This window comes from Trachurus trachurus (assembly GCF_905171665.1).
Source record: "Trachurus trachurus genome assembly, chromosome: 4".
Classification (NCBI taxonomy): Eukaryota; Metazoa; Chordata; class Actinopteri; order Carangiformes; family Carangidae; genus Trachurus; species Trachurus trachurus.
This window is the reverse complement of record NC_139898.1, coordinates 33,564,031-33,587,193: the sequence shown is the minus strand read 5'-3', so window position 1 is coordinate 33,587,193 and position 23,163 is coordinate 33,564,031. Positions and strand designations below refer to the sequence as shown.

Sequence of the window (23,163 nt, the reverse complement as noted above, 5' to 3'; positions counted from 1 at the left end):
CGATCCATTACCCGAAATCCGATCAGATTACCATTGAACAACTGGGCCCTGAACGCAGCACGGACGAAGAGACGTGACCTCGTGCTGCGTTCAAATGCTGCTCCGTGTTCCACAGTGTTTCTGAAAGACAGAGAGAGAGACTGACCTGAGAGCCGAGGGTCTGAACACGACGTCGGCGAAGGCCTGGGCCAGGAGGCGCGGTCCGGTCTGCAGCTGCGGGGCGAGCCGGGCCAGGTGTCGGCTCAGGTGCAGCAGCAGCTGGTGGTTGGTCTGAGGAACGCTGGGAGACTCCAAGATCCTCTTCAGCCGCTCACCACACTCATCCACACCGGGACTCTCTGGAGGACAAACAGAGGAGAGGACGCAGAGTCAGACTGGATCAAACACCTTCACACACAACCTGTACGGACAGAAGTTTAAAGGGATAGTTCAACATTTTGGCAAATTGGCCCATTGCCATAATCGCTATAGTCATAGCAGTAGGTTTGTTACCTTTAATTGTCGGTGCAAGCTGTTTTTAGAACGGCGGAGCAGAGCCGTGAGCTGCTCAGAGCTACGCTACGGAGGCTCATTATGGGATTTCTTGGTTTCCCTCATCAAATACACAATCCAACAACTCCACAACGCTCTGGTGGACAAGTTGTGACCTGCACATTCACCACACTATGAGATAATAACACAACGTTACCACACAGAGTTGTTTTAGAGGGAAATACAGAGACTGTTGATGAAAAACTGTCCCTGAAGGCAACGCGCATCAGTGGTTTTGCATGAATTTCCCTCTAAAACAACTCTGTGTGGTAACGTTGTGTTATTATCTCATAGCGTGGTGAATGTGCAGGTCACAACTTGTCCACCAGAGCGTTTTGGAGTTGTTGGATTGTGTATTTGATGAGTTTGATGAGGGAAACCAAGAAATCCCATAATGAGCCTCCGTAGCGTAGCTCTGAACAGCTCACGGCTCTGCTCCGCCGTTCTAAAAATATCTTGCACCGACAATTAAAGGTAACAAACCTACTGCTATGACTATAGGGATTATGGCAATGGGCCAGTTTGCCAAAATGCTGAACTATCCCTTTAAACAGAACCAGTGGAGAGGAGTTTCATCTTTTGCTGAGCTGAAGATTTGTTCTGAATCTGATCAGTCTGAGTGTGAGCAGGTGGGCGGTGATGGATGGATGACAATCTGCTGCAGCCTGATGGGGTCACAGGGGTCAACGCTCTTTGTCTGACCACTGCTGACACACACACACACACACACACACACACACACACACACACACACACACACACACACACACACACACACACACACAGACACCTCCCTCTGTTATTATGGATTGCGGTCGACCCCGTTGGTCAGTGGAGGTCAAGGCCGGAGTGGGAACTTGGTCTGAACATCTGGCCCCGGGGGATTCTGGGAGAGACTGGACAACTGGACAGTGTGTGTGTGTGTGTGTGTGTGTGTGTGTGTTAATGACCCCATTAACACAAATGAGGTCGAGCTTCTCAACAGGAGCTCATTCATATTTTGAGGCGTTTGAATAAAGACCGAGCAGGAAACACTGGTCTGAGAACATCCTCCTCTTCCTCCTCTTCTCCTCCTCCTCCTCCTCCTCCTCCTCCTCCTCCTCCTCCTCCTCCTCGGGTCCAGATGGATGGATAGATAGATAGAGGTCAGTCTGGGTCCAGCTGATCTTTGACCTCTGTGATGTTTATAGGTTTAACTAACTCAGACCAAACTAATGAATGAGAAACAGGCGAGGAGGAGGAGGAGGAGGAGGAGGAGGAGGAGGAGGAGGAGGAGGAGGAGGAGGAGGAGGAGGAGGATAAAAGGAGGCAGATGGACGGAAGTGGATTAAAATTATTAAGATGAGTGACTCAGACAGACAGACGGAGGAAAAGACAATAAAGCAGCTCACTGAGAACTAAAAAAAACACTTCACAACCTCAAATCCAAGCTGAGTGATTCCATCTTCAAAATAAAATCCATTCACATCAAACCTGAGTCATGATTTTAATCCATTTTCTGTCTTTAACCCTTAATCCTCTTGTGTTCGGGTCGCCACCGACCTGTTTTTAGGTTTTAAATGTATAAAAGTATACACATAACTTTGTATTTTGCATCAAGGCTTTTTGACTTTGTCAGGAAACTCCATTTAAACAAAATAAAAATAAACCTTTTATCACAAACTTCTAAAATGCTCTGGTTAAAATTATGACATTTGTGTTTTTAGGGTCGGTTATAACGACAAGAACAATAATGCGAGTTAAAACTGAAATCATAAGAGCAAAACCAGCCTTTTCATGGATAAGGAAGCCTGACAATGTAACCAAGAGAGGAGAAACAAATGGGATGATAAATAATTGTTTTAGTGTGTTTTACAGCTGATTTAAAACCCTTTAACAGTTCCTGTATCCTGGGGGATACAGACATTTGGCAGGCTGTGGGGGGGAGGGGCATTAAGTATCTGAACTTAATATCATGAGAAAGTCTTAAGGGGGGATGGGTCAAGTACCCAGGTCATGTGACTTTATGGCAGCATTCAAAACTAAATTGATACTTTTATGTCAAACTCCAAAATGGCCACCTACGTGGACAGAGACACTAGACATAAGTAAAGTGTTTTGGTTTTTCTTGTTAATTACATTATGGGGGGATTTGTTTTTGAAATTATTGCTCTTTAAGGATAATTTTATGTATTCTTGTTGAAAAATAATGAATACTATTAACACAACTTTGATAAACGGGCATTGAATGTCTGTATCCTGGGGGATACGTTGTCCAGACAGGGGTATGTAAACAGGCATAATCACTCTCAGATATACTTATGTTTGGAAGCCTAAACTCTACAGATAATCAATAATATAAAGGTGTTAAAGGTTGAAAATGGAATATTACTAGAATACCACCATCTATTGATCAAGACAGGCAACAAATAATTAGAAAAGGGAGCGAACGACAGTAAAAGAGGGAGGATGTTCTGGTCATGATTAGAGTAGTATAGTGAATTCTTATGTAAAAGATCCAGTGATAGATACAGCATCTGTCTGCAACAAAACATGATGTGTTGTGGAGTCCTAATTGCAGGCGACCCCGGTTTCAATCCCGCGCCAAGTGGTCCTATCCTCTACACATACACTCACACACACACAGAGCCACAGAGAGTGGCTAATTAATTGCTTATAATATGTTTTAAAAGTTCATAAATGAAATATTTGATAAATTGGTAAATGGCAAATTTATACCCTAAACGGGCAATGTATCTTGGGAGATACAAACTCTAAAATGAAAAATAAAGGTCATATTTTGAAAAAAATCATAAAATTGTGTTATTCTACCCTAGAAACATTAGAAAATAACATTTTTTTATTTTTCCAAAATTTTTATATATGCTTGCCCATTTAAGGGTTAAGACTCGGGTCAAAACCGATTCTAGCACCATAGATGGCAGCGGAAAGCTGACAAGAGGAAGGTTACATTGAAGCCAAGGGTCATAATGACAAAAAAGGCCCAGGGACCCAAAAAAAACACCAAAAAATATTAAAACCAACATTTCCATGGATAAGGAGCCTAACAATGTAATCAAGACTCGGGTCAAAACCGACCCGAACACGAGAGCTTGCAGCAGAAAGATAACACAAGACGAAGGTTAAAAAACAAAACAAACAACAGAGGAAGGAGCTGCTAAAAGAACTGAACTGAAAAAAGAAGAGAAGAAAAAAAAAAGGCGGCAGATGAAACGGATGAGGCGATGAGTCGTCGTCTCCTGGAGCGCGAGGACGACCGGAGGACAGGTGGCAAATAAAAACAGGAGATTTGAACAGTTACAGGGTTAAAGGACAATTCCGGGCAAATTCAACTCAGGCTGTATTTTCCTACATTTTAGGTCTAACAGAAGGAATGTGAAGGTTTTCAGTTTAATGTCTCCTGTTTTGCGGTAGTTGTGTCTGTCCCCGCATCGCCACGGCAACGATGAATGGGAGCGGATTGAAGTTCTGCTGCTTAGGCTGTTTACATCCCTCAAAGCCACAGACAGCGTCAGATGGCGACTCAAACATGAACCCAGAAGTTTATTTACTTCAAGCAAGCCGACATGTTTGTAAAACTAGATCTAATTCAAAGTCTCCCGGAGTCTCGCGCGAGACCCAAGTCTAAACTAACTAAACTAAAATGTTAGGAAAATACACCCCCGAGTTGAATTCGCCTGGAATTGTCCTTTAACAGGTCTGCAGGGATGAGACAGGAAGTGTCTTAATATGAGGACAACAGACACACACTCCTCCTCATGGACCGGAGGAGGTTGACGCTGAAGACGACGACGCTGCTGCCGAGTTCCTGAACGCAACACGGTTCAGGTTTTTGTTACAGTTAAAAAAAAAAAACTTTAGAAAATAAAAATAAAAAGTTTCACTGAGGGAACTTCTTCTTCTTTCACTTTCTGTACAGTAAGTAACTCTGTAAATAATCTTTAAAATGTCATGATTTTAACCCTCCTGTTGTCCACCTGGGTCAAGGAAGGAAGGAAGGAGAGAGGGAAGAAAGGAATGAAGGCAGGAAGGACAAAGGGAAAGATGGGAGGAAAGAAGGAAGGGAAAAAGGAAGGAAAGAAAGATGGAAGGAGGGAACAGATTGGGTCAAAAAGGAAAGAAGAAGGGAAAGAAGGGAGCAAAAAAGGAAGGGAAAGGGAAGGAAAGAAAGATGGAGGGGGGGAACAGATTTGTTCAAGGAAGGAAGAAGGGAAAGAAGGAAGGGAAAAGGAAGGAAGATGGAGGGTCAATTGGATCAATAGAGGAAGGAAGAAGAAGTAAGGACGAAGGGAAGGAAGAAAGGAAGGACAAAGGAAAAGATGGGAGGAAAGAAGGAAGGAAAAGAAATATGGAGGGTCAATTGGATCAATAGAGGAAGGAAGATGAAGTGAGGATGAAGGGAAGGAAGGAAGGAAGGAAAGAAGGAAGGATGGAGGAAGGGACATGTTTTGACTTGTTTTTTAATCTTTCAAAACTTCTCAACGACCTCTTAAAATAAATGTTCACTTGTTCGTTTGTTATTTGTTCTCCGTATCGTTGGTTGGAAGTTTGATAAACTTTTTTTTGGTTTGTTTGTTTTTCTACGGGTCGCTGACAAACATATATTTACATCTTTACATATTTACTGTGTTGGTTGCTTGGTAACAGATGTCAAATGATGATGAAGCATGTTGGGATGTTGGGATGTTGTGGGGGGGTTAGACAGTGAAAAGACCCTGAAGCAGACTGAGTCACATCCCTCCATGCTGTTGCGTGACTCTACAAATTAAAAGCTTCAGACCTCCAAAGCTTTTTATTCTAACATCTTTTTTTGAAGAACTCGTCTCTCTGTCTGTGTCATGTGACCCCCCCCCCCCCCTACCCACCCCCCTTCATAAAGTAAAATCAGACCAGTTTAATTTCAGCGGCTTTAACCTGAGCCGACCTCGGTGAAACAGCGACTGTCTCTTGTCTAAGTGGTTTATCCTGAGTCCAACTGCTGCCATGAATAAGTAAAACAAGTGAGGAGCTGTCAGTGAACGCACCACGACCACTTACATTATTGAGGGGTTGTCAGGACGAGTTCATGTCGGCCATGTTGGGAGGGGGGGAAGGGAGGGAGTTAAAGTTAAGATGATTGTGAAGATGATTGCTTGCGTGCACAACGAGAACACACACCGTCTGGTTCTGATGTTTATTTATGACGAGTGTCACGCACACATGCACACACAAACACACACACACACACACACACACACACACACACACACACACACACACAAACACACGCATACCAACTCTGAATGTCGATGAAAACACACGTTCATACGGATCAAACTCTTTTTGAACACTTACACTGCAAAAACTCAAAATCTTTCCAAGAATATTTGTCTTATTTCTTGTCCAAATGTCTAATTTCTAGTCAAAACTAATCTCTTTCTACTTAAAATTAGACTCATCACCTAAAAATTAACTTGTTTTTAGATCATTTTCACTTTTTTCAAACTAATTTTCACTTGAAATTAGTAGAAAAATCTGCCAGTGAAAGCAAGTTTTTTGTGCTTGTAATAAGAAAGAAAAACTTGCTCCACTATCAGATTTTTCTACTTATTTCAAGTGAAAATCTGCCTGAAAGAAGTAAAAAGTGTCTAAAAACAAGCTGCTTTTAATGTGATGAGTCTTATTTTAAGTATAATGAGATTTGTTTTGAATAGAAATAAGACAAATATTCTTGGTAAGATTTTGAGATTTTGCAGTGTGAGAACACACCAGGAAAACAGCTGGACACCTGAACGCACCACAACAACAGAGGTCACAGCTGTGCTCCCGTTGTATTTTATTATTTCTGTGCATTGAACATTTATGTTCACAAATCTCTTTAATTCATCTACATGTAGTTTTAATATCCAGTCTCATCTAAATGTGTAAATAATATTTATTTCTTAAAAACTTTATATATTTTCGACCTGTTTGTCTCATCTTCTCTCTCCTCATTGGTCCACGTTGTGACGCTGATGACATCACTTCATTCATTTTATCGTCATATTTGTGTCTGAATTAGCATTTAAATTCTTGACTTATGGCTCAAAACATGTCCTGACCTTTGACCTCCACATCGCCATGAATGAGTCAAAGTGGAAACATGAGGTGCTTGTGATGACAGCTAATATACATATATATATATATATATATATATATATATATAGATAGATAGATAGATAGATAGATAGATAGATAGATAGATAGATAGATAGATAGATAGATAGATAGATAGATAGATCGATATACAGCTGTTTTATGTATATGTTTATGTATAAATATATAGGTGCATCTCAATAATAAATTATATTTTCATGAAAAAGTTTATTTATGTCAGTAATTCTATTCAAAGAGTGAAACTAAGACATTATTACACAGAATGACACATTTCATGTCTCTATTTATTTAATTTCTTATGATTGTAATGATTATTTTTCACATTTTATGACGACCTAGAATTCAGTATCTCCAAAAATTTGAATATTACAAAAGACCAATTTAAAAAAAAACATTTTTAATATGGAAATGTTGGCCTTCTGAAAGTCTGTCCATCTATATTCACTTAGTATCTGGTTGGAGCTGTTTAACTTGAACTACTGGAGATGGACTTTCCCATCATTTACTGAGATGCAGCTGTATTTGTTCATATATACGTAAAACACAGTCTTTGTGAGTCGGCCCGTGTACCTTGGGCGGTGTAGACCAGCTCGCTGTAGACCGCGGCCGGGACGATGGGTGCGTTCAGGTCCTGCAGGAAACCTCGGAGCGCGTCGGCCAGAGACGGAGCGTCGTACTGGTCCAGGTCCACGGAGAACGGGTCTGGAAGGAGAAAGGAAAGGAGGAGAGGGGGTCAGACTCAGAGCTGAGAACAAAACGCCACACACACACACACACACACAGATAAACCAGTGTGAGACCGGACGAGTCGGGGCTTTCTGATTGGCCGGCGCTCCTCAGGTCTCATGGTTCAGCCGAGGCCGTCGCCGTCGGAGATAAAACAAGATGCTGAGACGATTCCCAGATTCATCCTGGTCCAGACTCAACAGCTGATAAGAGGAGGACACAGGACGTTTCTGTCGTCCTCCATCTTTTCCCCTCAACCTCCCTCCTCCTCCCTCCTCCTCTTTCTCTTCCTCCTTCTCCTCTTCCTCCTCCTTCCTCCTCCTCCTCCTCTTCCTCCTTGACCTTTCTCCTGTTTCTTTTCTTATCTTTATTCCTCCTACAGCAGCTCCTCTTTCTCCTCCTCCTCCTCCTCTCTCCTCCTCTTCATTCTTCTCCTCCTCTTCATCCATCACCTCCTCCTCTTCCTCCTCCTTGACCTCTCTCCTGTTTCTTTTTCTTATTTTAACCTCCTACCTCCTACAGCAGCTCCTCTTTCTCCTCCTCCCCCTCAACCTCCCTCCTCTTCATTCTTTTCCTCCTCCTCCTCCTCCTCCTTCTCCTCCTCTTCCTCCTCTCTCCTCCTCTTCATTCTTTTCCTCCTCCTCCTCTTCCTCCTCTTCCTCCTCCTCCTCCTCCTCTCTCCTCCTCCTCCTCCTCTTCCCTCCTTCTCCTCCTCCTCCCCCTCCTCCTCCTCCTCCTCCTCCTCCTCTTCCCTCCTTCTCCTCCTCCTCCCCCTCCCCCCTCCTCCTCCTCCTCCTCCTCCTCCTCTTCCCTTCTCCTCCTCCTCCTCCTCCTCCTCCTCCTCTCTCCTCCTCCTCCTCCTCCTCCTCTGGAGTTAACCTGCCAGTTAAATCCCATTGATCTGCTCCTCTAACTAAACTAATGCCTGAATAAACCGACCAATCAGCAGCAGCCGTTAATATCAATGAGTGACCTCTTCACATCAGCGTGTTATCGGGCAGTCATTTGTCTGCCGGGTTCGATCCCCACCGCCGTGGCGTTGCCATGGCACCGGGGCTCATGAAAACATATTAATGCACTTTTTTTTTTCCTATTTTGTGTGTGTGTGTGTTAGAGCGTAAAACAATTAGTTCCTGAAGAGCAGATTGTAATTGGTGAATTGGAAGGAGCTGTTTCTTTATTGGTTTGGGATTTGTGATGTTGTTAAAGGGATAGTTCACCCAAAATTGAAATTTCACTCATTATCTACTCACCCTCATGTCGACTACGGGAGCTTCCGCTACAAAACAAGCTTGAAATATAGACTTTTAAAAAAAAATTTTGAACAATTTCTCATGTTGGGGCTTCAATACAAGATGGACATTACATACGAGCAGCATGGAGGTATTTGGATGTTTGTTGGTGTGTCTTTTTGTTACGAAGACAGTTGGTATCCATTTGCAACCGTTATATGGACATGCACTGCTACGCCGAGACCCCCTGTAACTCAGAGAAGCCACGGAGGACTCTGAAACTTCTCCCAGCCCTTAGTCCACATGAGGGGGAGGAGATATTGAGTTTCAAAATTTCAATTTTGGGTGAACTATCCCTTTAAGATCCGTTTGCTTGTGTGTGACTGGATCTGTCAGCAGTCGTCTAATAAAAAAAAAAAAAAAAAAAAACAACGACAGGACACAGCTTCCTCTCCGTGTCGTGTCTGAACATCTGTCCAGCTGGGTCATACAGTGTTTAAAATCTTTTTAAAGAGTCGTTGTCGCCGTCGACAACCCTGACATCAGCATGGACAACAACGGCGAGCTCTGTCTGTGCAGCGGCATCCTGCGGTGAATCAGCTGATGGCCGTTAAAACGGCGCCGCGCTGGGACAGAGAGAGTTCACAGGGAAAAGTTGAAAAGATATTAATTAATTAATTCATTAATCAAAGTAAATGGAGCCGGGAATCAAACCGCCGATCTCCTGAACCACAGCTGACCCATTCAACTTCATGTGTCGAGCTCTTTTCATACAGACCAGTGCAGCTCAGAGCTTCACAGAAAACTGTCCAATGAAATAGATTTTAAAAAGCAACATTAACAAACAAAATCACAAAGGATTACATCAATTACAAACCAAACCAAAGATGCTAAATAAAAGTGTGTAGTTATTATCAAGTTACTAACAATGACAATAAAAAGAAAGTGGATAAAGTAAAGTGACAAATGAGTAAAACCATGTTTAGGTAAAAGATTTACCCAAAGCAGAAGACAGTGAGTTCAAACACCTGTAAGAACCGACACAGCACATGTTCCCTGAAGGCACCATAACTATGACCTGTCATGATGCGTTCACTGTCATCACTTCCTGTCTGCACTGTCCACATAAACTTACATAATAAAGTCAAGTCTTATTTATATATCAACACTAGGGCTGCACCTAACGATTATTTTCATTATCGATTAACATGTTGATTATTTAAACGATTAATCGATTAGTTGTTTGGTCAATAAAATGTTAAAAAATGTTGAAAAATATCAATCAGTGCACTGCAAAAACTCAAAATCTCAAGAATATTTGTCTTATTTCTTGTCAAAATGTCTCATTTTTAGTCAAAACTAATCTCTTTCCACTTAAAATAAGACTCATCACCGAAAAATGAACTTGTTTTTAGATCATTTTCACTTGTTTCAAACAAATTTTCCATTGAAATAAGTAGAAAAATCTGCCAGTGAAAGCAAATTTTTTGTGCTTGTAATAAGAAACTTGCTCCACTATCAGATTTTTCTACTTATTTCAAGTGAAAATCTGCTTGAAAGAAGTAAAAAGTGTCTAAAAACAAGCTGCTTTTTAATGTGATGAGTCTTATTTTAAGTAGAATTAGATTTGTTTTGACTAGAAATAAGACAAATATTCTTGCTAAGATTTTGAGTTTTTGCAGTGTGTTTCCCAAACCACCAGATGACGTCCTCAAATGTCTTGTTTTGTCCACAAACCAAAGAGAGACTCAGTTTATTGTCATAAAGGAACAAAGAAAGTAGAAATATTCACATTGAAGAAGCTGCAATCAGAGAATTTGGACTTTTTTACTAAGAAAACTACTCAAACTGATTATTAGATTATTAAAATAGTTGACAATTCATTTAATAATCGATTATTGTTCAATTTAAAGATGCATTGTTGCAGCTCTAATCAACACACTGTATATAAATAGAAATATGAACCACATCCTAAACTGGAAACCAAACGCTCCGCTTGGTTTTTTCAGGTTGAGCCCGACAATGAGCGGCTCTGTGCATCAGTTGCTCCGCGTTGCTGCACAATGACGACATTGAGTTGTGTTAAAAAACCTCGACTGTGAACATACGTCCAGACAGAGACAATGTGTTGGCCGGTCATGAGTTCGCTGCGACTTCAATGAGAGCGACAGAAAACGTCTGTTTACGACACGGCGGCCTGTCGGACCGGCTGAGGTTCCCACGCCAACAGCTAAATGGAGCGATTGTTGAGCACAGACTCCACATGATCGCTTTGAAGTCACTGGGTTTGTTGTTTAGTGCCGTGAAGAATCATTTGGATAATGTGGACACAAATAAGATTTTATAAGGATTTACCATAGAGGCCTTTTTCACTAAATGTCTGGAATGACTCTGGGTTTGTTTTGCTGCTTGTGCAGAAAAAAAAGCAGCTGTTTGTTTGGATCAGACACCAAGAAAATTGGATTCTGATATCAGAGATTTATTTAACCATGATGTGTCTATAGCCTGATGGGATTAATCCATGCTGCTGTTTCTGCCCCGGTGTCACATGGTCCCGCTGGATGTGAGCGACCCACTTCCAAAACCCCCGGGATAAAACCTAGTACTACAACATACAGGAAGTGGAAACACATCTCTGTGGATAGCGACAATAACAAAAGAAACTGACCATAATAAATACATCAATATATTCAAATAAAAATATCTGGAAAAAATGAACTAGAGTTACTACGTTACTCCAGAAACTATTAAGTTACTGGAAGTTGCTTTGTGATGAGACTTTTTAAGCAAAGTTTTAACCTATGGGATGCACGATAATGAGGCAATTGTTCGGCCTACAGATAATTATCTACCAAAATACACAGATACGTCCCATTATGACATTCTTTGCCCATTACTAGAGCCATTTATAATTATAGCCAACATCAAATTGCCTTGATTTAGCTTATTGTCAGTCCTAAATTGATTTGAAACAATAATAAATGTAGATTTTTGAAGAGTCATTGGCTAACTGTTGTTGCTTTTGTTGTGATTACAGTAGTAGACTAGCTAATGTTGAGATAAGTCAGAGACTACATCTTAGCCTTAACCTCAGGTGTGTAGGCATAATAAAAAAAACTTATCAGTTATCAATAGCCTATATTGGTGGAAAGAAAAGAGTTGTTGTGCATACCTAGTTTTAAATCATCAACATTAAAACATCTGTTCATTTCAATAGAAATAGTTAGAAAAGACTCAGACAGATGTGAATGCATGCAGAGCTCCAGTCGCTAACCAGAGAGAAGTTTGACACTGTTAGCCGCAGCAGTTAGTCACAGGGTCCGCCCGCTATTCAGACATCCCGCTATTCCGACATGTCTCTATTTAGACATCCCGCTATTACGACATCCCTCTATCTAGACATGCCGGTAGTCCGACACTTTTTGATACCGCTATTCCGACACGTGGTCTTTTTTTTTTTTTTTACAGCTGCGATACCCAGGCGCGTCTCTCTCTCTCTTTTCTTTTCAGCATGCCTATCACTGGTTTGATGAGGGGGTGATGTTCTTAATCTCAACAACTAAACTATCAAGTCACAAACAAAACTGACACACATGATAAACAAACAGAACTATGCTGCAGTTTGTTTGTCAAGTTAACCTGTCACCTTCAGCACCACGGACAGCGCCGCGGATAAGCCGCAGAGCTGTAGCTGTGCGTCTCTGGGCTTATGGCCTGGGCCTCATTTATCAAAACTGTAAGTAAGCAGTGTAAAACTGCTGCTACTAAATGTTTTGCTTAGGCCTACGGCGAAAAGACACCCAAAATATTCACACCTTTTTCAGATCTATCAAACTGTGCGTGCACAACTCTCCACAATTTCTCTTTGATAAATCAAACTGGATCCAAGAATGGTGCGCAGTTGCGCACGTGAACACACCTCCGTCCCGGAATGCCTAGACACAACCATATATGGTCAGCACGTGCATATTAATTAGCCATGTGCGCTCTGTGGAGCGGCAACAAAGTGACAACAAAGTGACAACGAAGACAACGGGCGGAGGGTGGGGGAAGGAAAGCGAGATACATGGCATCGGGCAATACATCAGTCAGAAAAATGATCTTGCATTTTAATAAGCTACAATTAAAACAAAAACCTCCCAAATCTCAGCTGCTGGTGTGTTTTTAAACTTGGAGGGTTTGTTTTTTCTTCTCTAATAGGCCTATGTATTTGTGTATGAGAAACAGTGTCTCAGATGAAAAAAAAAAAAAAATCAGAAGGACACGTCTGACTAGGCTATAACGTAATCAATCAATGTCGGAAAAGCGGAATGTTTGAAAAATAGTAAAGTGCCGCTACTCCGGCAATGAAAAAAAAAAAGTCGGAATAGTGGGACGTTTGAAAAATAATGTTAATGCCGCTATTCCGACAATTAGAAGTCAATGTCGAAATAGCGGCATGTCGGAATAGCAGCATGTAACCGTTAGTCACAGCTAAAACATGAGCTAATCAATCATTTATATTCATCATTAAATATTCTGTAAAACCAGGTCTGTGGTTGGTAATAAATCTGAAATCATCTGAGGTGGGTGTAGCTCTGCTGTTAGCATCGTAGCACTAGTTAGCAATCATAGCCCATCAAGCTAGTTAGCTTCTGGCTCAGCAGCTAACTGGCTAACTAGCTGAACACAGTTAATCTACATCTTCAAGTTCAGAACAGATTTTAATTAATATAAATGGTTAATTAGATAAAAATGTTTGCTAACTCTAACCCCAACATATAGTAGGCTACACACTGTTTGCTAACACATCAGTTCTGAAAGCACCACGGTGACACGTAGCCTAGCAACAGGGCTGAGTTAAAGCAGCTGACTTCTGGCTCTGCAGCGCTGAGTGATGTCACAGGGGTGAGGCGGCGGCGAGCTGGACGAGGGCAGCTTTAATCACACCTAATGAAACCGTGTGTGTGTGTGTGTGTGTGAGGCTGCAGCATCGTTACACAGCTCACTGAGGGATTGAGAGGGAAAATCCCCGGATCAGTTCAATCCCCTCTCCTCTCGCTCTCCTTCTCTTCCATCGACTCTCTCGATCACATCTCACCTCCTTCCTGTCCCACTGCACATCAGCCCACATGTGTCTCATGGTCTGTGCAGCTACTTTGCAGCCATCCATTTTTGGTTTTGCAATAACAAAACAAAAAACTGAAAATGAACCGTTTACCGTTTTTTCTTTGACAATACGAAAAATGGAAAACGAATCGTTATCCATTATCCATTATCTGATTTAATTTGACGTGTTTGTAGGCTAAATTGAGATTGGGAATTAAAAAAACGCAGTGGAAAACTCATTTCTCTATTTCCTGTTACACTGCAAAATCTTTCCAAAAATATTTGTCTTATTTCTTGTAAAAAATGTCAAATTTCTAGTCAAAACAAATCTCATTTTACTTAAAATAAGACTCATGACATTAAAAGTAGCTTGTTTTTAGACACTTTTTACTTCTTTCAAGCAGATTTTCACTTGAAATAAGTAGAAAAAATCTGATAGTGAATCAAGTTTTTCTTTCTTATTACAAACACAAAAAACTTGCTTTCACTGGCAGATTTTTCTACTTATTTCAAGTGAAAATTAGTTTGAAAAAACAAGTTAATTTTTAGGAGGAGATGAGTCTTATTTTAAGAGGTAAGAGATTAGTTTTGACTAGAAATTAGACATTTTGACAAGAAATAAGACAGATATTCTTGGAAAGGTTTTGAGTTTTTGCAGTAGTTTCTTCTCTCTGACCCAGAGTCTGCAGCCAGACCCCTTTCAAAATAAAAGCACAGCTCGAATAACGTGCCCTCTCGTTTGTGGTAAAACTTCACAGAGAGGACCACGGACAGGACATAGAGAAAAGAGTTTTCCAAAGAGGTTTTTTAATTCCCAATTTCCATTTACAAACACGTCAAATTAAAACAGATAATGGAAAATGGATAACGATTGGTTTTCCCTTTTTCGTTTTGTATTATCAAAGAAAAAATGGGAACAGTTAATTCTCCGTTTTTTGTTTTATTATTGCAAAATCAAAAACGGATGGCTGCGAACTACACGGACCGTTTCATGTTGTGTGTCACTTCCTGTTCAAACCCCTGAAACATGTAATACGACTGAGCTAATGTTGCAGGAATATTCAACACACACTCGGTCGGAGGCTCGGCTCCCATTTGTTTGCTCTTGCACCAGTGTGACCTATAGATGGATAGATGCATAAAAACATACGTCTACACACACACACACACACACACACACAGAGGTCATTATTGATCGGCGCCTCATGTTCACGTCTGTGGTCGTGATGCATCGACAGGTTCAGGCTGATTTTTCCGATCTCGGTCTCAGAGGAGCGACTTCCTCCGGTCACTTATCCTTCGATCCGTCACCGTCCGTCTCTTCAATCCTCAATCATCCTTTTTCTCTCTGTCCACTCCTCGTCTTCGTCTTCTTCCCTCCTCTTCCTCCTCTTACACACTGTTTACATCATATCACTGACCCGTCTGAATGACAGGCTTCGTCCACGGATCAGTCAGCTGACGGACGGATGAACTGAGGATGAACTGATGGTTGTGATGGACGGGGATTCAGATTCAGATCTTTGATCTTTGATCTTTTTTTAAATGTATTTCCTTCTGTGTTTCCATCTTTGAATTCAGGATTTCTTCTTAAATTGATCATGAATTTTATGCCTTTTATGCCTCAGGAAATCGGAGTACAAGAGCAGTAAATGAAGACATATGATAACTACACTGCAAAAACTCAAATATCTTACCAAGAATATTTGTCTTATTTCTAGTCAAAACAAATCTCATTATACTCAAAATTAGACTCATCACATAAAAAGTAGCTTGTTTTTAGACCCTTTTTTTTTTTTTTTTTACTTCTTTCAAGCATATTTTCACTTGAAATAAATAGAAAAAATCTGATAGTGGAGCAAGTTTTTCTTTCTTATTACAAGCTTATCTTATCACTGGCAGATTTTTCTACTTATTTCAAGTGAAAATTTGTTTGAAACAAGTGACAATTATCTAAAAACAAGTTAATTTTTAGGTGATGAGTCTTATTTTAAGTGGAAAGAGATTAATTTTGACTAGAAATGAGACATTTTGACAAGAAAGAAGACAAATATTTTGAGTTTTTGCAGTGTACCGTACGTGAATATCCCGAATCTCCTCAGTGGCCTCAGGTTTTTTCCTCTGACCTGAGCTCAGTGAAAAAGTTCAATCTGAACATAAACACATAAACACAAGATAATCAAGATGCTGTAATTCAAAAGTTTCAACCCAAAGGTTCACACTGCAAAAACTCAAAATATTTCCAAGAATATTTGTCTCATTTCTTGTCAAAACTAATCTCTTTCCACTTAAAATAAGACTCATCACCTAAAAATTCACTTGTTTTTAGATCATTTTCACTTGTTTCAAACTAATTTTCACTTGTAATAAGTAGAAAAATCTGCCAGTGAAAGCAAGTTTTTTGTGCTTGTAATAAGAAAGAAAAACTTGCTCCACTATCAGATTTTTCTACTTATTTCAAGTGAAAATCTGCTTGAAAGAAGTAAAAAGTGTCAAAAAACAAACTGCTTTTTAATGTGATGAGTCTTATTTGAGGTATAATGAGATTTGTTTTGACTAGAAATGACATTTTGACTAGAAATAAGACAAATATTCTTGGAAAGATTTTGAGTTTTTGCAGTGCAGAGTCTGGAGAGGAAACACAACACTGCAAACATTCAAAATCTTACCAAGAATATTTGTCTTATTTCTAGTCAAAACAAATCTCATTATACTCAAAATAAGACTCGTCACATAAAAAGTAGCTTGTTTTTAGACACTTTTTACTTCTTTCAAGCAAAATTTCCACTTTAAATAAGACAGTGGAGCAAGTTTTTCTTTCTTATTACAAGCACAAAAAATTTGCTTTCACTGGCAGATTATTCTACTTATTTCAAGTGAAAATTTGTTTGAAACAAGTGAAAATTAGTTTGAAACAAGTGAAAATTAGTTTGAAACAAGTGAAAATTATCTAAAAACAAGTAAATTTTTAGGTGATGAGTCTTATTTAAAGTGGAAAGAGATTAGTTTTGACTAGATATGAGACATTTTGACAAGAAATAAGAAAAATATTCATGGTAAGATCTCTTTCTTTTTGCAGTGCAGAGTCTGGAGAGGAAACACAAGGTCTCTGTGTGTGTGAAGCTCCTCAGACCCTGACGAGGCGTTTAAGGACACAGCGCTGACTGTGCGTCTGTCTGTCTGTCTTCTTTATCTCCAGGCAGAACGTACAGGTACAGAGGATGTAACGGCGCTGCTGCTGGGTGACCCGGTGAAGGACGGCGTCTGACCGCGTCCGAGGCCGTCACGTCTCCGTCAGAGAGACGAGTAGAGAGGACGAACTGGGACGAGAGCCACAGGAAATCTGAAGGACAGAATCAATTCGCTGCCCGTGCACAATGACGACAGTGTTCTGTAATCTGATAAAGCTGCAGCTCAGAGGAAACGCTCCTCCTCCTACGACCTGAGACTGATCCAGAGTCAGACGCTCATTATCAGACAGTAGCCTACTAAACTATTACAAGTTGTTGCTGGTAAAACCAACGTGACTGAAGAGATAAGAGTCAGTGTGTCGTTGATAACGTGGAGGTGGAGACCGTGACCTGCTTCAAGTTCCTGTCTGACGGTGACGAAGAAGTCAAATCCAAGTCCAGGACCATCCCTGTCTCCAGTCCCAGTCCTCATAATAATAATCCTGTGTCTTGATATTTACATTTTTCCTCCTCAGCTTAAAAAAAGAAAAGATGATTTGATGTAAAATCTAAACCATATTTAATGTGAACAAAGTTTGTATTGAACAGAAGAACACAGCACAGAACCTGCTGAAGTCTCCTCCCACTGTTGACACTGGTGATACCAAGTTGTTACCATGGTTACACAAGCAGATACTTTAGTACAACTAGCTACTTGACTTATCTTTTTCTTGAAATTTTACCTCTCTTCCCTAGGAAATGTTTTACTTGCGCTTTTTTTTTTTTAAAGAAATTGTACCCATTTTTCTAGATTTAAAAAAAAAAAACTTTTTTTTTAGAAATTTACTGGTTTCTTCTAGAATTTCTTTCAAACTTTTTTTTTTTTAGAAATTTTACCACTTTTTTCTAGAATTTTTTATTTTATTTTTTGTTTTTGTTATAAAGAAATCTTACCACTTTTTTAAAACTTTGTTTTTGAGAATTTTTACCACTTTTTTCTAGAAATGTTTACTTTTTTCCCCAAAAATGTTTCCCAAAATGTACGCCATTGGCCCTAATTTGATCGTACATTGACTAAAAAAGTAACGTTCTTCAGTCTCAGAGCAAATATTTGTGTATTTCTAGTGTTTGCTTCAAAATTTTGTCCATTTGGTCCGTGGTCTAAATTCTGTCAGTTTAGGGTCCTTGATGTAAAAGAGTTTGAGAGCCACTGCTATAGTTGAACTATTTGAATTATCCTAAAGTTACTGAATTACATCACAGAAACCAAAGTGACAGTGACACAGACACATTTGTGGTTAAAAAAAAAAAAAGGAGAGAAAAATGGTCCGGAGAAAAAAATCCAGAGTCCAGCTGGACTGAGACCGAGACAAGTTCAAGACCTTGAAGATGTGGACTCAGGACCGGTCTGAGAACTACAACATTAACCATAGGGAAGGCCCAGCAAACACAGAGGAAGCACAGAGTGCTAAGCTAAGCTTCCTCTGAGACGCATGATGAACTTCTACCACGCAGTTGGAAGAATCATTAGAACCAGACTTCCAGAGATCGCCACACTTCAACACCCGCTGCCTCAGAGGAGTATACAACTGTTTTTCAACCTTGAGGTCGCCTGGAATTCAAATGGTGTTGTCTGAAATGTCTAGTTAATTGAAAAAAAAATGTTTTTAACTAATCATCATTCTTTTAAAAAATATGAATAAAACCACTACACACAATGGATGGAAACTAGCACTAGCTGCTACAATCCGGCACATTTAGGGGCCGTGTCCACCAGACGCGCTTTCAGCTCTGACAGCGCTCTCTGCGCTGCTTTCCCAGCGCTTAGCACTCTCTCTCTCCCTCGTCAGAATGCTGCTGTTGCTAGGTTACAAAACGAGTCCTCTGACACTTCCGTGTTCCTGCCTTGTTTAATGTAAACACTACAACGAGTGTCAGAAATACACAACAGCATTAGCGGCAGCTTTTGACATGGACCCTGAGGTCGGCCTACCTTCAATACAAGTGCGGGTCAGGATATAAACCGAGCCACGTCTCCGGTTGTGCTGCTGTCGGTAACGTATGTCCCGCCCCTTCTTGATTCTGATTGGTCAGTGCGGTGAAAAGTGACAGACGAGCACGGCGCTGTTCTAAAAGTTGAACAGATTTCAACTCGAAGCGCTCTGAGCGCCGCGACAAAAAGAAGCAAGCGCCCAGGGCGTTTTACCGCTGAGGGCGCTGAGCGCTGTGAGCGCCCAACTCAATAGGGTTTGAATGTAAAATAGACGCCCAGAGCGCTGAAAACGCTTCTGGTGGACACGGCCCCTAAATTAATTAATGTGCATTGTTCCATCCAAATAAACCAATAAATAAATAAATCAATCTTAAACAACTGTATTCTATACTTTCAGATTCCTGAATATAAATCGAGTTCAAATAAAATGCAGCGAGTTGGCGAATCTTGATTGACAGCTGCCATGTGATTGCCGGGTCGCCAGACATTTACGATGCCTAAATGGGGTCACGAGCCAAAAAAGGTTGGGAACCACTGGTGTACGAAATACTGGACCATAAACCTCGGGGATGAAGATGAAGGTCCATTTGAGCCAGAACCACCAGCGACTGAACCAACAACGCTCCTGTTCTACCGATCCAACATGGCCGACTCACTGGCGATTGAAAAAAAAAGGGAATTGCAAATAATCTCAGGAGGAAAGAGCCACAGAGGGAGGAGGAGGAGGAGGAGGAGGAGGAAGAGGAGGAAGAGGAAGAAGAGGTAGAAAATGAGGAGGAGCAGCAGGAAGTAGAGGAGGAGAAGGAGAAGCAGAAAGAGGAGGAGGAAGAAAAGGAGCAGGAAGAGGAGGGAGGAGGAGGAGGAAGAGGAAGAAGAGGAGCTCTGTCTGTGACATCACAGCTCACCTGTCTTGGTCTGGACAGGTGAGTGATGCAATGACACACACACACACACACACACACACACACACACACACACACACACCTTCGCCTGTTTTACCAAATTCCTCCATGAAGACACTGACACACGTCTGCAGCCTCCTCACATCCACTCAGTGTGTGTGTGTTTATGTGTGTGTATATGTTCTGTGTGTGTGTGTGTGTGTGTGTGTGTGTGTGTGTGTGTGTGTGTGTGTGTGTGTGTGTGTGTGTGTGTGTGTGTGTGTGTGTTTGCTCCCCAGCTGACTGTAAAAATCGACGGGCGCCAGAGAAAGATGATGACATCACCTCCGACCAATCACAGGGGCCGCTGGGCCGACAGACGAGAGGACGGATGGACAGAGGAGAGGAGGAGATGGAGGAGAGGAGGAGAGGAGAGGAGGAGGGGATGGAGGAGAGGAGAGGAGGAGGGGATGGAGGAGAGGAGAGGAGGAGAGGAGAGGAGGAGAGGAGGAGGAGAGGATGGAGGAGAGGAGGAGAGGAGGAGGGGATGGAGGAGAGGAGGAGAGGAGGAGAGGAGGAGGGGAGGGAGGAGAGGAGGAGACGGAGGAGAGGAGGGGAGGAAGAGAGGAGGAGAGGGGACGGAGGAGAGGAGGAGGGGACGGAGGTGGAGGGAAAAAAGGATGGATGGAGGGACGGAGGAGAGAAGCGCTTTTAATTTGTGTTTTGCTGAACTCAGCAGCTCCTGTCAGAGAGAGGGAGGGAGGGAGAGGGGGAGAGGAGAGGGGGAGAAGGAGGGGGGTGATGAATGAGTGAATAAAAAGAGGGAGGAAAAGAGATAGAAGATGAGAAGAGAGAGGGAGGGAGGGAGGGAGCATGAAGGAGGTGAAGTGAAATAAAAGATTATTTAATGACTGTGGATTGGTTGAGAGGGAAGCAGCTAATGGATTGGATGGGAGGAGAGAGGGAGGAGGAGGAGGAGAAAGGGAGGATGAAGAGGAGGAGAAAGGGAGGAGAGGAGAAAGAGCGAGGAGGAGGAGAAAGGGAGGAGGAGAAGTGGAACACGACTCATCCTGTCTGTTCAAGTTTGATAAATGATCACCCACAAATGAGGAGTTATTGATTGTGTGTGTGGGCGATCGGGCTGTGTGTGTTTGTGTGTGTGTGTGTGTGTGTGTGTGTGTGTGTGTGTGTGTGTGTGTGTGTGTGTGTGTGTGTGTGTGTGTGTGTGTGTGTGTGTGTGTGTGTGTGTGACTGTGTGTGTGTGTGTGTGTGTTACAGTCTGAGCCAACGTGAGTCATCGTTTCCAAAACAGACACACACCCACACTGAGCCTGACGAGCTGGCACAGAGTGTATGCGTGTATATGTGTGTGTCTGTATGTGTGTAAATGTGTGCATGTGTATGTATGCGTGTGTGTGTGTCTGTGTATATGTGTGTAAATGTGTGTGTATGTGTGTGTGTGCAGTCATGTAATCATCACACACACTCTAACTGGGTCAAAATGTACAAACAGATCTACAAGACACTGACACACAGACACACAAACGCAGCAGTGATGAAAATGCCCATATGCCGACTTATTCACACATTAAAGGGACAGTTCAACATTTAGTCAGATCCTCCTCCCATCATAATCCCTCTATAGTCACAGCAGTAGGTTCATCACCTTTAATTATCGGTGCATGTTGTTTTGAGATCGGCGGAGCAGAGACGTGAGCTGCTCAGTGAACACAATGGAGGTGAACGGTACAAAAACTCATCAAATACACAATCCAACAACTCCACAACGCTCTGGTGGACAAGTTGTGACCTGCACATTCACCACGCTATGAGATAATAACACAACGTTACCAGACAGAGTTGTTTTAGAGGGAAATACAGAGACTGATGATGAAAAACTGTCCCTGAAGGCAACACGCATCAGCGGTTTTGCATGAATTTCCCTCTAAAACAACTCTGTGTGGTAACGTTGTGTTATTATCTCATAGCGTGGTGAATGTGCAGCTCACAACTTGTCCACCAGAGCGTTGTGGAGTTGTTGGATTGTGTATTTGATGAGTTTGATGAGGGAAACCAAGAAATCCCATAATGAGCCTCCGTAGCGTAGCTCTGAGCAGCTCACGGCTCTGCTCCGCCGTTCTAAAAACAGCTTGCACCGACAATTAAATGTAACGAACCTACTGCTATGACTATAGGGATTATGGTGATGGGCTGATTTGCTAAAAATGTTGAACTATCCATTTAAATGTCCATAACTGTGTCTCCTACAGTTTGTCCTCATTTAGGACAAAACGTCTGAAGGTTTATAAACCTCACTCCTGGGAGGAAGAAGAAGTTTTCACCTGTGTCTGAGGACGACTCAGCGTTACCACGGTAACTACAGATACTCAGGAAAGAGGTGTCAGCTCTGTTCCAAAAAAAAACACAACAACAACAACAACCTGGTCCCCACAAAGACACAAGAACCACCACACACACACAAACACAAACACACACACACACACACACACTCAGAGTTGCTGTGTGGGCACAGCAGAACCAACCAGCTATAAAAAAAAAAGAAAGAAAAAAGGCCAGCTGTCACCATGGCAACGTCCGGGCCGTGTACCAATCGGAGGTCAACTAGATGAGGTAATGCTGTAGAAAGCAATGTGAGCCGCACACACACACACACACACACACACACACACACACACACACACACACACACACACACACACACACACACACACACACACACACACACACAAACACACACACACACTGAGGCTGTGGAGAGTTTCCATCTCTGTTACGTAACATTATTCCACAACAGAGATGGAGGCCGAGTCCCTGTCGCTATGACAACGTGATGCTGACCCCCCTCCCTCGGGCTGTGGTGACACAATGACCTCATACCCGCAGAACGAGGAACAGGCCCGGGGATCGAACACTACTGAGCCAACCACTGCACCACCATGCAACCTAAAGTAATAATAGTTAAAGGGATAGGTCACCCAAAATCCATAATTCACCAATCATCTACTCACAATCATGCAAAGGAATGAAACGCTTTTGGAGTTTGTCCGGCTGGCAACAGGTTAAGATAAGAATATACCACTATAACCAACTGTAACTATATAACTATAACAATACTAGAAAATTTCCTCTGGGAAATGTTGATAGGACCACGGGTTACCATCTCTGTCAACATGGGAATCAAACCCACGATCTTAAGGTCAAGACAGTGGATTGTTTATGAAGTTAACGAGCTCTGGCCTGAGGCTCAGAGGTTTCCACGGCAACTTGAGATGGTTGCCAATGACGATAGGGGCCCCCCAGGCTGAGGCAGACAGAAATGTGGAGAAAAAGAGCGATTTTCTGCCTCTGCACTGGTCTCACATTTGGGCTTATTCTGACAAAACGGT

General features: G+C 41.8%; 1 protein-coding gene across 1 annotated transcript in view; it reads right to left on the bottom strand.

Annotated features, from left to right (window-relative positions):
• Positions 1 to 23,163, bottom strand: part of pik3r3b (phosphoinositide-3-kinase, regulatory subunit 3b (gamma)) — a gene marked incomplete at both ends in the record, with an annotated part of 183,584 nt that overhangs the window by 105,684 nt on the left and 54,737 nt on the right. The window contains 2 exons of the mRNA XM_083969579.1: positions 146 to 338; positions 7,237 to 7,368. Coding sequence (XP_083825705.1) covers positions 146 to 338; positions 7,237 to 7,368 — 325 coding nt within the window. The remainder of the gene's footprint in view (positions 1 to 145; positions 339 to 7,236; positions 7,369 to 23,163) is intronic.